We start from the raw sequence: 14,721 nt of genomic DNA, 5'->3' as shown, positions 1-14,721 counted from the left end.
ACTTGCTGTGGTCAAGTTCGGTGACCAGTCCATAGCCGGCTATCCTCTCGCCGAAAACAAACTGCATCTTTTCGTAGGTGTGCGGCGGCTTTGTATGCAGGCTATTGGTCAAGAGGTTCTGCAAGGAAAGAGAATTGATTCGAACCGACAGTAATTGACAAGTAACATCTGGCACCTCACAAGTACAACATTTCTAAAGGTGTGACATCCAAAAGGTCCTGGGAGATTCTCTTGAATGATGTTGTGCAATAGACCCTGTTATAACAAAGTCCCAGAGACCAGCAGTTTTCTTTCATTATACCGAAATTTCGTTACAACCGAAAAAATTAACACTAAAAAACATAGAGCCACTGATGTTGCGCCATCAATTTTTACTTCATGGTACCAATACCATATTTCGTTATAACCATGTTCGTTATAACGGAAGTGCACTGTACAAGTATATAATTGGCAGAGAACAAAAAGTCACAACTGAACAATGTATTGCTCAAAGCACATATTAAATTAGTACATTTTAGGTCATTTCTTCAAGAAACTAGCCACTTCACACAATACTCTGCAAAAAACATCATACAAATTCATTGAAGAGCATTCATTCTGAGCTTGTACAGTATGAGTTTTACAATCTAAATGCTAATGATGCATTTAGGGGGTACAAACTTATCTTGATAGAGATTTTGAATTTAATCTGCTCTAATTCTACAAATATTATACTGTTCTAGTAGATTTTACTTTGAACATCATGTCAATAGAGAGACGTTTCACTGTGATCACACATAAATGCAATGACTGTGTCACATAATTCTCTGAACTTTCTTTTCCTTTTTTTTTTGGGGGGGGGGGCATTTATCAATGAATTTTGGTACATTATTTTTGATGTTGAAAATAATTTTCTATAGACGTTGACTGCTTCACAATATTGCATCACCATTATGCAATACTCTGCAATGTAAATCCGGAGTTCATGCGACCATCAAGTAAAACATGATAATGGCCCTTAAAAGAATAAAGCGATTGTGATGCCTGCGATTTACTACATATGGCTTTTTGACTGCTGCATAATATGGCATCACTTCTATGAAACACTGACTTTGCATTTATAATACAAAACTAATATACGTCCCAAGTTCACGCAATCATCATTACCTTGACAAATTTTGAGTCCAGGATGAAAACGATGACACGATGGAGGACCTGCAATTTATGAATCATGCCATACTCCTTATACCTGAGCAGCAGAAGGAAAAAGCAAGCCAATCTCTTTAGAGCTCACAAATTTCTGAATAATCACTAAGTATAAATGCACAAGTTAAATGTATGTAAATGTTAGGACCCTACTCTTGTAGAGGGTCATATTCCTTTTCTTTTTTCTTATGCTCAATCATGCTCATGTGTAACATGTTACAATGTATTATGTTCTGAATTATAACCACTAAGGCCAAGTTTTGCTGCCAAAAAAGAAAGCAAGGATATATGTACATACACACAGACACTTGGGGCACTGACCACTCCAAAAACTGGTATTTACACAAAGGGTACATTAATCAACTGATATTAAAAGGCTGGTACATGTACAGCACTTTTTATATATAATGGGCCTACTGTACATGTTGTAACCACACATCCTGTTATAATTATGCTACGTAAGATATGTAGAAAAAAAGTGAAATTGTAACATTTTTACTTGACCTTTGACCTCATGACCTGAAACTCTCTCTACAGAATCTTTATTGGGTATACATGTAGTTCAAGCAGGAACCCACAGGATTTGATCAAATGCACCCGTGGGTACCAATATCGAATAGTGGGGCCAGAGCCCACCTGATGCTCCTAAAGGGCCCCCCAGGATTTGGTCTCAACGAAACACAATCATGCACAAAAGTACACTTACAGGCATTGCATAGATACGGGGGAAATAGTCAAATTTTGGGCACTTGACCTTGACCTTTGACCTTGAGCATCTGCACCATAAAGTTGATACATGTAGGCACAATTTTACCCATTCCTACATATACATGCTTTAAGTTTCATTGCAAGTCCACCTCAAACAGTTTTTCAGTTTAAATACATTGTCCACAAAATTGTTTACAAACACAGACAGACAGACACATAGACTTCCTCACACATAATACTGGTACAGTGCTCACCACTTAATAGGGATGGGTCGGGAGAGAAGTATTTGCATTGAACAAGTGGTACAGTGTAATGCATGACATTGTGTAGAAGCTAGTACTCTCGATGAGATGACCACCTCCAGCTCTGCGCTATGTCTCGCTGCCTAACAGCAAATGTTTAGGTTGTAGTTGGCATAATCTATCGGGAACTGATTAGAAAATAATCCTTCTAGTAAAGAAATGAAATCCCAGCATTTATTTGTAAGGATTGACTTCTCATCCTTAGACATTAATGAGAAAAAAAAATGGAAGTGTTGCAGCTAGATTTGTCAAGATAAAGCGGTTCATGGTTCTGATTAAGCAGTGAAAATACAACTGTAACATGTAAAAAATTTGCTACCAAGTACTGTACATCAAGTTTTGTTGCACTTGAGTGGGGTTCCCACTAAAGCGGTTCTCTATTAACAGGTGAGCACTGCAGTATGATACCTGGTATGATGTTTGATGCAATAAAGGCATACTTACAACTTAAATGTCAGTTTTCCAATGGCATCCTCTTTCATGCTTTTTTCCACCAAGGCGTCATTGCCAAAAATAAAGCTGTATGAGGAAGGCAAGAAACAAGGAAATTACACTAAATGTACACTCAAACAGTGCACATTTAAGTTAGGTGATGTTGTATCCTACACTTTATGATAGAGACTAATATTTTGTTTTACTTTTAACTTATAAAGCTGTCATCATTTATTAGTCTCAACTCACTTGTAAAAGGGGGAACTGAATTTCCCCCTGCATGTATGGGGTTGAGGTAGGCCTACTGTAGATGTAAGTCAAAGGTGTTCTGTGTATGTGTATACTAGGCTCTCAATAAAATGAAATGTTCATGATATGCTCCAGTTCTGACATTATACAACAGGTTTAGAGGTGAAACTTTTAACCACACACAATGTACACTATACACATCTGTAAAGATTTGGTTATAATAACTAGATGTAACTACATGTGAAATAAATGAAATGAAATGAAATGAAAAATGAAGGCCAGCAGGTCAGTCAACTAGTTTCTCTCAGCTATGAGGCAAATTCAATGCATTAACATTCAGCAACATGAAGCTACAAGTCTGAAAATATTAGTGTGCCCACTAATTATTATTACTATTTTTTTTTAAGACAGTGTCAGGATATTATAAGCTCTGTTGGTCTGTTTCATGTGGAGACTGCAGATGAACAGATGATTTACACTGTGACTATTTGGAGCTTCACCATGGTTTTAAGAAGATGAGGGCAACAAAAAAATTACAGCTGACACATACAATGTAGAAAGCAACTGCAACATATCTCTTGAATTGTAAGGACAGATGAGCTACACTTAAAAAAAAGCTGTCCCATGGAGAATACAACATCACATATTTTAAGAATGATGCTTCAGCAGGATACATCAACACATTACTTTAATATAGCGTAAACTTACATAGCTTTCAAAAGACATGCCACAAGACACATATAGGATAATTGTTCTCTGTGCTGGAGATATAACACAAAATCTATCAATTACACATTTAATTCACTTAAAATAATATCATAAATGCAAAGTCTACAAACAAACCCCTCCTGACTCCTTATAAAATTGTAATTGGAGACATACACAGTGTCATGTAAAGTAACCCCACCAAAACGTCAAAAAGAAGAAGAAGAAGAAGAAAAAGATGTTTCCCGATCAACTAAAAGAAGTAATTTTCATTAGTACATTTTTACTTGCACAATATTAAACATTTATCGACTGTTCTGTGTCTTACCTTGTCCTCTGTGGACCTGGAATGTGGCGATACTTGATGTGGGTGTATTTGATGTAAAGTAGGTACGCTGTGAACAGGGTTGCAACACTCGCAATGACCAGCAGGACGGCATAGAAAATCACTGTCAATACTAGGCTGTCACAGAAGGCCATCTCTGTAGAACAGGTAGCAGCGGCTTGGACAAAATACAGTATGACTGCCGGTGCTGTTGGCCCTGATAAATGGAACGATTGAAATGAGATGCGCACTGAAAGAGAAATAAACTGTAATAAAATCATTGATGACAGCATTCCTTGGTGAGTGCATGAACCCAGCAGTGGTACAATATCTGTCTGTAGTAATACACTACCTACCGGTACTTCTCAACATTGCTCAACTTATCATTTGTTTGCTTTGACAGCATGATAAAACCAATGCAAATCCCCAGATGAGACCTCCCACCTCCCACTCTATTTACATCCCAATGTTCATGATGACTCCCAAGTCAAGTAGAAAAGGAATCAAGTGTAAATATCTCTCTGAGTGTACCCATTACCAAACTTTATCCAGGATTCTAAACTCATTAATCTGTTAGCAGCAAAGTCATATAATTTGCAGTTACATCATGCAAACAATTCTCCTCATTGTGTAGCCCCTTTGAACCATCAAAAAGAATACAGGTCTTAAATTGTCCTCGCTAAGGGGTTACCATCATGTCTCCGATGCATTCAGTCAAGTTAGTCTGCAAAAAAAAAGAAAGAAAAAAGGGCAGAATTTCATAACCACAAAGAAAATTTGATCAATATTGCATAAAAAATATGCAAAAGGACACCTCACATGTCAGGGACAGATCTCATTGATATAACAAGGATAATTTAGAAAACAAGCAGTGCAAGGTGAATCTTTGTTGCTGTTGTGTTGTTGTTGTTGTTGTTGTTGTTGTTGTTGTTGTTGTTGTTGTTGTTGTTGTTGTTGCTATTGATGTAGTTGAGGTAAAAAAACAACAACATGATGTTAACCACTGTAGCAACAACAATGAAGGGATTGTCAGATTAAGTTGAAATTAAGCATGTTCTATGAACACATTCTGTTAATGATAAATGCCAACTTTCAAAGTAGTAAATTAGCATTATCCTCTTAAAAGTTATTAGAGTTGAAAGTGAAGAGTGTGCAAATGATTTTCAAGAAATGAATAAGGATACATGTACCTGTAAGAAAAACCTAGTCACCCTACTATGCCGGTACCAAAAAAAAAAAAAAGTTGTTGTAGAAAAACTACTGAAAACCCACTTTCCTATTCAGTTTATGATCTCAAACTCAAGAATAATGTAGAAGAATAGCTCTTTCAGAACATGTGTGGAAAACTCAAAATTGACTCGTTTGACCAATTTCAGCTTTCTTGAGCCCCGACATGAAATCAAGGGGTGCAACTTTTTGTTGGTTTTGTGACTAGATTAACCACAACAGCAACCCCGACAGGCACATGCTGTTACTAATATTAACAGTGTCCCACAAAGGGGTTAAGACTTGAGTCGAGATGAGTTAAAGATGATTGACAGCCTACTCATGGCTACTGTGATGATGACACTACAACTGTATGCCTGTGGTCTTGTAATAAACTTGCAGTTAGAGCTTTGCTTCATCATGGTCAAAACATGGCCCTAACCCTAACCCCAGGTCGCTCCTGAGCTCCTTGTCAATATGGGAAATCCACTCATGAGGGGGGCTCCGTCTCACACAGCACTCTCCCTTAGACCCTCATGAGCACCTCTGGATGGGGTACTCAGAGGCTCCCTCCCCACGTACCACACAGCGCTCACGAGGCTAGAAAGGAAGACCCGTCTGTCCAGAGGAGTCTTTTATTCTTTCTTTTTTTTTTGACATTATCACTCTCCTCCGTAAAGGGGATCCCTGAAGCTAGACACAGTCTCCACGGAAAATATCCCTGACGACCTGATACAGACCGATCTTTCGGTCAATCATGAGGCCTGCTCCTCTTCACTTCTCATCCATCTGACATCTGATATTTGATTTGGTCGCAAATTCACACTGATTTTTTGTTACACACACATATCATTCTCCATGATGAGAGGAAGATAAAATTAAATCCATTTGTTTTGATTAAAACTTGATAGAATAAAATAGAATTGGTCACTGTTAATAGTAATACCCTATAGAAGTAATCAATAATCCTAACGTTAGCCCAAACATTCTTACCGTTCTTTACGACCAGTTACGTTATGCTGCAACTTAACCCCGTCGTGGGGCGCTGTAACACAGTACGTATTTGTCCGTATGGGGTCGCTGCTGCGGTTATATTAGCTGCAACTCTGTTATGGTCACACAAGGTCACAAAAATGTAGGAATGCACTACCTAGAGGAACTGATTCTGATAATTAATGATGATGATGATGATGATCGATGATGATGATGATGATGATGATGATGTCGATCGTCTCGTTGCCGTTGGACAAAAATCCAGCATCAAAAAGTGACTCTGAAAATTACTGCCAATCACCGACAATCACTTCTGAAGCGAAGCTGTTTCTTTGTGGCAATGGCGGAGAGGAGAGTGATGACAGCTTCTCACTCGACCCTTTGAAGCTCTTTCGGGCCGCTCTTTCCACCTAAAACTTTAAGTGCGACCAGCGGCACCAGCCCCAACGCGTTGGCTCCCACAGACACAGTAGGCCAAACTGTGTACAAGAAGCGCCCGGGCCCAGAGGCACCCACCTCCGGGCTCCCTGACCCTGGTCTGACTGAGCTGAGTTGAGCTGACCTGCTGCTGTATGGACTTGGGCAATTGGCAAAATAGATAGAACTTCCGCGTCAACCTACCTACTGTATCGTCTGCGTTCGGGTCCGACTTTTATCTTTGCCGGCGAGCATTTACCACATTCCTTCCCTTTTTTTCTCTGGACTCACGAATGCCAAGCTGGCTCTACTAGTAAGTTGTGGCGAAGAGGATCTCTGCATGTTAGCTGGACATTTCCTCAGTGATCGACGTGTGTGTGTAGTATGTACGTACACTGTACATGCATGGTGTATCGACATGTCATGCATGCCAGCTGATTGCTTGTTGTCCATGCCGCGCGCCGCAGCGCCGCCGTGCATTGCGCACAATCATCAAAACAACACACCGGTCGCTACCGTCATCATGTGACCATTGAAAGTTTGAAAGTTTGAACGTTTTAATATTTACTCATAACCCAAACTCTGGGTATCGGAGTCCAATGAAAAACATATAGCACATTATAATATATCAATAAATAATAATTGCAAATAACTATGAGAAGTGTACAAAACAACTATAACAAACAAAATAAGAATGAAATGCGATTGATGAAAAGAAAAAAATGTACAAAAATATATATATACACGATATTATGGTGAAAAAAAAACAAAGAAAGGGAAATATGACGAGAGAGAGAGAAGAGAGAAAGAAGGGATATGGAGGTGAAGAGGGAGAGTGAGAAGGACACAAGACTGGTGAATTAACAAAAGATATACGAGTGACTTTTGGTTCAGAAAAAAAAGAAAAAATAGAAACAAAAAAGAAAAACGCAAAGATATACGGAAATGAATTCATACGCTAAGTGAACAAGAATGAAGGAAATAATTATGGACGAGAAGAAGAAGTAGAGAGGGGTAGAAAAAAGGAGGAGAGAATGAAAAGACAAAAAAGTTACATATCAATTGTAAAGAAGGTACAGCCTGTAAAAAAAGGCATGTAGTATTTGCAAAAAAGATAAAAATACTAATAATCTATGTGTCATTATATAATTACAAAACTTGGATAAATTGGAAAGGACTGTTTTCTTTTGACAATTAAATAATTGATTTACTAGTACCCAAAAGACGTAGATAGAGTATGAAGTACCAAATGTGTCACGGAGAATATATTTATTTGACATACAAAGTAATGTCAACCGTCAGTAATATATTCGTATATAGTTGCATCAAGGTTCAGTTGCTGTTGTTAATATAAGTTCTTGAAATTGAGTTGTATAGGTTAATTGCTTCTTGCTCTGTAAACCGTATGAAGATATTTCATTTCAGCATAAATCAACACTAGGCCTATGCGCCCCATAGCTTTTAGTTTCGACTGGAGTGTCAGCCAAAGAGGTTTTACATATAGAACCTCTTTGGTGTCAGTTTACCCTTCGTTGCCTCATCATTTCCGAAAGGCCAATCAGCGTGCAGTCATCCGTTCAGTGGTTGCCTCGCACATCCTCAAAAATCATAATGGTTTTTACCCGGAAATAGACGGGTACATGTAATTAGTTAGTACACTTACAAAGGTTTAATGTCCATTCAATTCAATTTCAATTCAATGTTTTATTTCATTTTTTCGACAAGAACATATTATAAACATCACTTCTTTTTTGGTAACAGAAAATCAGGTGCGTAAAACTATGTAGGATGAAAAGAATATACAATAATTGTAGCACATTGCAATAATTACACATTATCATAAAACTCAAGTGATTTGAAGTAAGTAAATATTGTGGATAATTCGAAAAATGGAGGGACCCACTAAAAAGACAAGTCTTGTAGAATGTGGGCCACTCAAACGAAAAACATCAGTTGGAAGCAAAGAGATGGTCTGGAAGCCCACTAGAGAGACAGATCAACAAAACAGACACGTGTACACACGTAAAAAACATGAAACGGGACCGAATAGTAGTAACAGTATACAACAGACAGTTGACTACGAGATGAGACAAAACTAACATAACAGTACGAGAACAGAACGGAACAAACAAAACAAACAAAAACGTTTAGCAGAAACAGCGATCTCGTCGGAAGTATGTCGAGGGATAGAAAGAGAGAGGGGGAGAGAGAGAGAGAGAGAGTGACGCGAGAAAGAACAATGTATAGGCCTATATAGAGATATTATCGAAGAAATATCCTAGCTTCGGACGCTGTATAAGAATAAGAGAATAAACACGTAGCAATCAATACGCGATTCTTTTCTTAGATAAAAGGTTATGACAGCTGGTTAATTTAAATCAGTAGAATTATAAGATTGCAGTAGAACAAATTTCAGTTTCCTTTTAAATGGGGGCATTCTTTTACTTCCATTTCAAAACATCAAATAACATTTATATTACAAAAATCAAAATACAGTTACCTTGTTACATTCAAACATTTTGAACGGAGGGAGCATAAAATTGTTGGAAATGATCCCCTACAAATATAAGAGGGGCATTAAATACTAGTAATACAGTAATGAGCAAATTCAAATGAAAAAACAAAGGTGGAAGTTACAATGAAACGAGAATAGAAGAGAAACAATGCATATACTTATTACATATCCATTCAGTTTCAGGTACCGGTAAATGCAGGTCCTATACATTAAATAAAAATGTGAAATATATTGCAATTCTAATACAGGAAGCCTGAAAACACAGAAAATTCCACCTTTTATAAGTGATTTCTATAATGAATAAGAATCCACTTATCATTATTGCCTTAACGAGTGAATAGGCCCTATATGCATGATTGTGTACAGTAGTCCAGTAGATTTGATAATGATATAGGCCTTCTATGATTATGACCTGAAAAAAAAAAGTTAATTGTCAAGCACAAGTGCGTGTTTGTTTGCAAATTCTTCTATAATGCAGGTTTGGGGTCCCAGTTATATTTGATGTACTTTTTCATCGAGAAATATGAAAATAAATTGAAATTGAATTGAAATTGATAACCTTTGACAATTATTTTCATTGGTGAAATTAGCTTGTTCAGCTGATTAGCACAATACAATTATGATGAAATATTCAATGTTATTAGTATCAAATCCCCAAAGCACAATTATACCGTGTTGGACCCTAAGAAGGCAAGGAATATCAAAAGGAAACCAAAACCCAAAGCTAAATGTGGATTGAGCGAAAGCAGCAACGTTAGCAGAACACATCAGTGAAAGATTGAGGAAAATTGGACAATCAATGCAGGAGTTATGAATTCTAAAAGTTTTGGTTTTTAAACCCCTGGATGAGGAGACATAACGACTTGAATTTATGACATCATAATAATGACTGGGCTGTGTACTCTCGTTAGCTACTATAAGTATTATAGTAGTCCATACAGCAGTGCTGACTACAATGACTGTCACAGCCCAGTCGCCACTTTATGTAGGCCTTAATTGTGTTAAAATTCTGATTTGAATTAAAAGATTTTGCAAAAATTAGCTCAATTCTTCCTGTATTGAAAGTTATGATTTGAAAAAAATTAAAGATTTTCTTATCAAGTATTTTGTTTAGATTTCAGATACTTTAAATGCAACTTTTTGTTATGGACCATAATGGATAGGCCCTATATGTTCTGTTATAAATCTCTTCATGTGTTTATATTCACAAACTCACATAAAAAGGGTCGACACATACTATTACAACATGATAGGCCTATGCCTATATATAGTCTGGCTATAATGTTTGTCCACTTGCACTTTACCCCAACCAATGTCTCACTTCTCCCAGGGGTGGCCCATAGAGTCTTAGGCCCCGTTCAGAAGCTTTTTTTTTTTTTTTTTCAATCAATAACACAAACATGTATGCGACTTCTAGTATATAGGAATCTAGCATCAATTGTCCTTTAGTCTGAGACATGAGTGCCCCGTTTTGAATACTAGTATCAGAAAAGTTACAGTACTAGTATGCGATAAAATTCATCCAATCACAATTTTTGTCCCACTTCTCCCCACTCTCTCCCCGGTGGCGGGGCGATGGGGGGGGGGTGGTGGGGGGGGGGGGGAGGGAGTGTATGAGGGGGCGGGGCGGGGGAGGTGTATAGTGTGCCTTGGATCTATGCGGTGAGCCCATTCATTGCCATGTCCTTGTTTCGCGCCGCTTCCTGTTTACCAGACCTGACGCAATCCTCACGACACAGAGACAGCGGAAAATTCGCAGATTTCATTTACGCAAAGATCCTGACATGACTTGGAACAATTAAAGCATTTAGTGGTTAGTTAGGAGGGCTTGATTACACTGTCATGGATCTTGTAGAGCTTGTTGAATGTGCAGATTTTGCTGCGAGGAAACACAAGGATCAACGCCGCAAGAATGCAGCTGCAACTCCGTACATCAATCATCCAATTGGTAGGTACCGGTACTAATCCCCTAGCCTCACCCCAAACTCTCTTAATCATTTTCGCCGAAAGCCCGGCGGTCCCGTGTTTTTGAGAGCCGCTCCAGCAGAAACCCCGAGGCTGCGCGCTGGTTGCATACAATACATACGGAAGTATGGTGCCGGACGTGCCCATCATGCCCGCATTGTAGTATGCACCCGGCTTTGGTTTCTTTCACAACACTTCAAAACAATACATACAGAAGAGTAAGTAAATAGCATGTGTGGCGTTAAAGCCTAAAGGGACTGTGCAGTACTGGTTGAGGTGAAAATTCAGGTTTATTATAACATTTTTGGTGAGATAATGAGAAACTCAATTGGATATGCAGGAGCATGTATGTCAACACAAAGGATTCAGTGTTTATTTGATAAAAATTGGCCTTAAGATGGCTGATAGAACTCTTAAAAGGTATCCAAAAAAAGTGGAAAGACTTCCATATGTACCCCCCACTATTATACACCTACATTGTACATTGTTGTATGAGCTTCCTCTAAAGTCTGCATTTCCCTAGGACACTGAGATCAATGACTATACCCTAACTCTAACCCTAACCCTAATCCTAAACTGAGTAAACTCTATCTAATCCTAATCCCAAAGCCACCTAAACTTATTCATGTTAGCGATTGATGACATTAGGAATCATGATGCATAGCGGGGGGTACATATGGAAGTCTTGCCAAAAAGGTGATTCTACCTAGGCCACAGCTTTTATTAGGATCTCTTTGTTTTACCTTGTTTTTAGATATCCCAGTCATTTCAAAACCAATTTTCATCAATTTTAGTACATGTATACAAATACTAATTAAATTACTAGCAGTAGATCCATCAGGATTACCATATAATTTTCCAAAGTTGTGTATTTCATTTAGATTTAACAATGAAATATTTTCTCTGCAGGAGTGGCAAGGATATTGGCCAAAGAGGCAGATGTAACAGACCTGGCAACATTACAGGTAAAGTGAGTGTAGGCCACATTAGCAGTGCTGTTAATACAGTATATACCTCTTGATACCCACTCTGTATGCATTTATATATCTTGTGCAGGAGGCAAAAGCATACAATACATGGAGATTTTAATACCAATATGCATGTGTTATGATTATTTGTGATACCACATGTGTAGCTTTGGATAACATCTAACAGCTGGCTAGGGTAGAATTTGGCAAAAATTACCACGACAACATCTGAGAAACATTTTGCAGGGAACGCGAACGCTTACCGTATTCCAGGCAGGGTAAATAAAGATTACCCAGACGCTACCCGTACATTGTGGCAGTAACTCTAATTTGAAAGGCTCATACCTCTGTTAAAAAACAGTTTTTGGGCGGCGTCATATGAAACTTGTTACCTGTGACAACTGCCACATTTTTATGACGAATTTGTTCTCGGACAATCAGATGCAAGGATTGCAGTAGCTTGTAACAACTATCACAACTTGTCACTGTTTTATGAAACGGGGCCCTGGCTGAAATTCTGATGTTTTTCAACTGGAGTGATCCATTTTGTTTTCTTTTGTTTGTGAATCTGCGGACAATTTCTAATGAAAATCAGAATGCTGCATTGTTTGAAGATATTTTTTTTTTTCAAATGACAAGTGTGAATGAGGCCTTTTGAAATTTTGAGTTTAACAAGCAATCACACTGCATTTATTTCTCACAGGCTGCACTCTTACATGACACAGTAGAGGACACTGATACGACCTTCGACGAGATCGAGAAGCTCTTTGGGAAGGAGGTACGCGACATTGTCGCCGATGTCACTGATGACAAATCCCTGCCCAAGATGGAGCGCAAGCGTCGCCAGGTGGAGCACGCCCCCCACTGCAGCCCCAAGGCCAAACTGGTCAAGTTAGCGGACAAGCTCTACAACCTCAGGGACCTTGACCGAGAGGTGCCGCAGGGCTGGACCCAGGAGAGGGCCCAGGAGTACTTCCAGTGGGCCTCACAGGTGGTCCGGGGTCTCCGCGGGTCCAACCAGGCCATGGAGAGGAGACTGGATGAGCTTTTTAAGAAACACGACGTCATTGTAGAAACATAGAAACAGCTGCATGAGAGTGAATGATAATGTCTCAAGTTGGCGATGTGGTCCATATGACATTACAAGGAGGATTCATTCATATTCTTGGACAGAGGACCATAGTGCTCCGCAAATACAGACATGATACCTTGTTTTGTTTTGTTTTTGTTTTTTGGGTAAGATAGAAGGGAAACTGCCTTATCATAACATTTACAATTCCACGTAATTACCCGGTAAATCTGAGTGACTAGATTTACTTGAGAATATCACAGAGAGACCAGTTTCATGACTTGTCCGAGTCACTTCTTCAACTCTAGTCTGGTTGGTAGGCATTCACCCCTGACGGGTGAATGGGTGATGTCATTGTTTTATACATGTAATAGCTGTAGAGGAACTGTCTCACCTCAATTTTCAAAAGTAATTCTAGTGGAACAGATTTAATTCTGTGTTATTGTCATGTTACTTGGATGAATGGAAAGCTATGTTGATTTAATGAAAATCTATTTAACATAATGTCTGTGGCTAACATGAATGGCACTCCATAGTCTATTGCTTTTTTGTGCAGTCTGGGTTTCTATTTTCCTTGTGAAGTAGTTTGAGTCATTTTCATGATTGCCCTTCAGAAAATGCAATGAATTGGCATGAGACTGAACTGTTAATAGGTCTTTAGTAAAAGTCTCATCTGTGAATATTGCCTGACAACCATGTCTTTCACTGCATTTGTAAGCAATACTTTGCAAGAGTCCGCCCTGAGTACATGTTGTGTCTCAAGAACTAGATTGCTTTATGCAAACTAGATGAGGATATTCATGGACATCACACATAATGGACCAAATTCATCAAATTTTGGGCGATCAAACTTTTTTCTCCACAGGTCAGTGATATGGAATTATGTTGTGAATGTTGATGTTAATTGAGTATCGTCAAAAGCATGGTCCACATTTCTCTAATTTTAGATCAAATCATGAAGTTCTATCCTAGTTTACCATAATTATGCAGAATGAGATGAAACCAAGTCACACTTTGCCACTGTGATTAGTGATTATATTTATTAGAAATTGAGCTTGATTGTTTTATGTTTTAGCATGTGTGCTAGGATGAATTCAGCCAAATTCTTCCAAACCAAAGAAAAGTCAAGTCAGTTAAAGGGGCATAGTCCCGGTAGTGTAGAGGGCGCTGTTGATGATACTGCCGATCACCGTTAGCATTGATACGAAGATTACCGAAGTTGAGCTGTCATCAAGAGTAAAGTGTGTAGGTGTTGCTAAGTAACGTTGCCTTCGTTGTCTTCTCTGCGCATCGCGCAGTCTGTAGTAATGCCAGGGTGCGTGCATATGTGCTTGTTATTATGACATCACAAAAGAAGTTTGCTAAAGCTGTCATCCCCTCAGCCGAATCATGAGCCGAACTGTGATCGGACCACTGACTACAGTGGATTGGACTTCTTCGGACTCGGGGAAGTGGGCCAAAGCGTAAGGGCTAAAGAGGAGTCGATAGCGTAGGTCTCTATAGGAAACTTGCACCGTGCGCCCGCGTACGCATTTGACTAAAACACCGGGACCATGCACCTTTAATTCACCAGCAATGTTTATACCTTACTTATGCTACCAAGACCTCAAGCAAAATTATGTCAACGACTGTACTACTCATCTGTCAGGGTAATACTAATTAGACATTCAGTGCTGAGCGAT

At 38.8% G+C, this 14,721-nt stretch overlaps 1 protein-coding gene and 1 long non-coding RNA gene across 2 annotated transcripts; one reads left to right on the top strand and one right to left on the bottom strand.

The window, feature by feature from the left end:
- Positions 1 to 24: 24 nt before the first annotated feature.
- On the bottom strand, positions 25 to 2,716 carry LOC139711793 (uncharacterized). Its single transcript, XR_011709537.1, has 3 exons — positions 2,640 to 2,716; positions 1,147 to 1,228; positions 25 to 118 (listed from the first exon to the last, which is right to left on the bottom strand). It is a non-coding gene; the product is annotated as an uncharacterized lncRNA (long non-coding RNA).
- An 8,154-nt stretch (positions 2,717 to 10,870) lies between these two features.
- Positions 10,871 to 13,051, top strand: LOC139711794 (guanosine-3',5'-bis(diphosphate) 3'-pyrophosphohydrolase MESH1-like). Its single transcript, XM_071623647.1, has 3 exons — positions 10,871 to 10,985; positions 11,912 to 11,967; positions 12,674 to 13,051. Exons 1-3 carry the CDS (start codon positions 10,880 to 10,882, stop codon positions 13,049 to 13,051), a joined length of 540 nt encoding a protein of 179 aa, XP_071479748.1. The 5' UTR covers positions 10,871 to 10,879.
- The last annotated feature ends 1,670 nt before the right edge of the window (positions 13,052 to 14,721 follow it).

Source organism: Diadema antillarum, unplaced genomic scaffold (assembly GCF_040938485.1).
Source record: "Diadema antillarum isolate AM-2024a unplaced genomic scaffold, OU_Dant_1.0 seq00001704_RagTag, whole genome shotgun sequence".
NCBI classification, from domain to species: domain Eukaryota; kingdom Metazoa; phylum Echinodermata; class Echinoidea; order Diadematoida; family Diadematidae; genus Diadema; species Diadema antillarum.
This window is presented reverse-complemented; position numbering and strand designations above follow the sequence as displayed.

What these genes read in the sequence shown, in the direction of transcription:
- LOC139711794 (XM_071623647.1), top strand. Translation starts at nt 10,880, where the DNA reads ATGGATCTTGTAGAGCTTGTTGAATGTGCAGATTTTGCTGCGAGGAAA. An exon ending in GTACATCAATCATCCAATTG is followed by an intron (nt 10,986 to 11,911) that starts GTAGGTACCGGT and finishes TTTTCTCTGCAG; the next exon opens with GAGTGGCAAGGATATTGGCC. An exon ending in CAGACCTGGCAACATTACAG is followed by an intron (nt 11,968 to 12,673) that starts GTAAAGTGAGTG and finishes TATTTCTCACAG; the next exon opens with GCTGCACTCTTACATGACAC.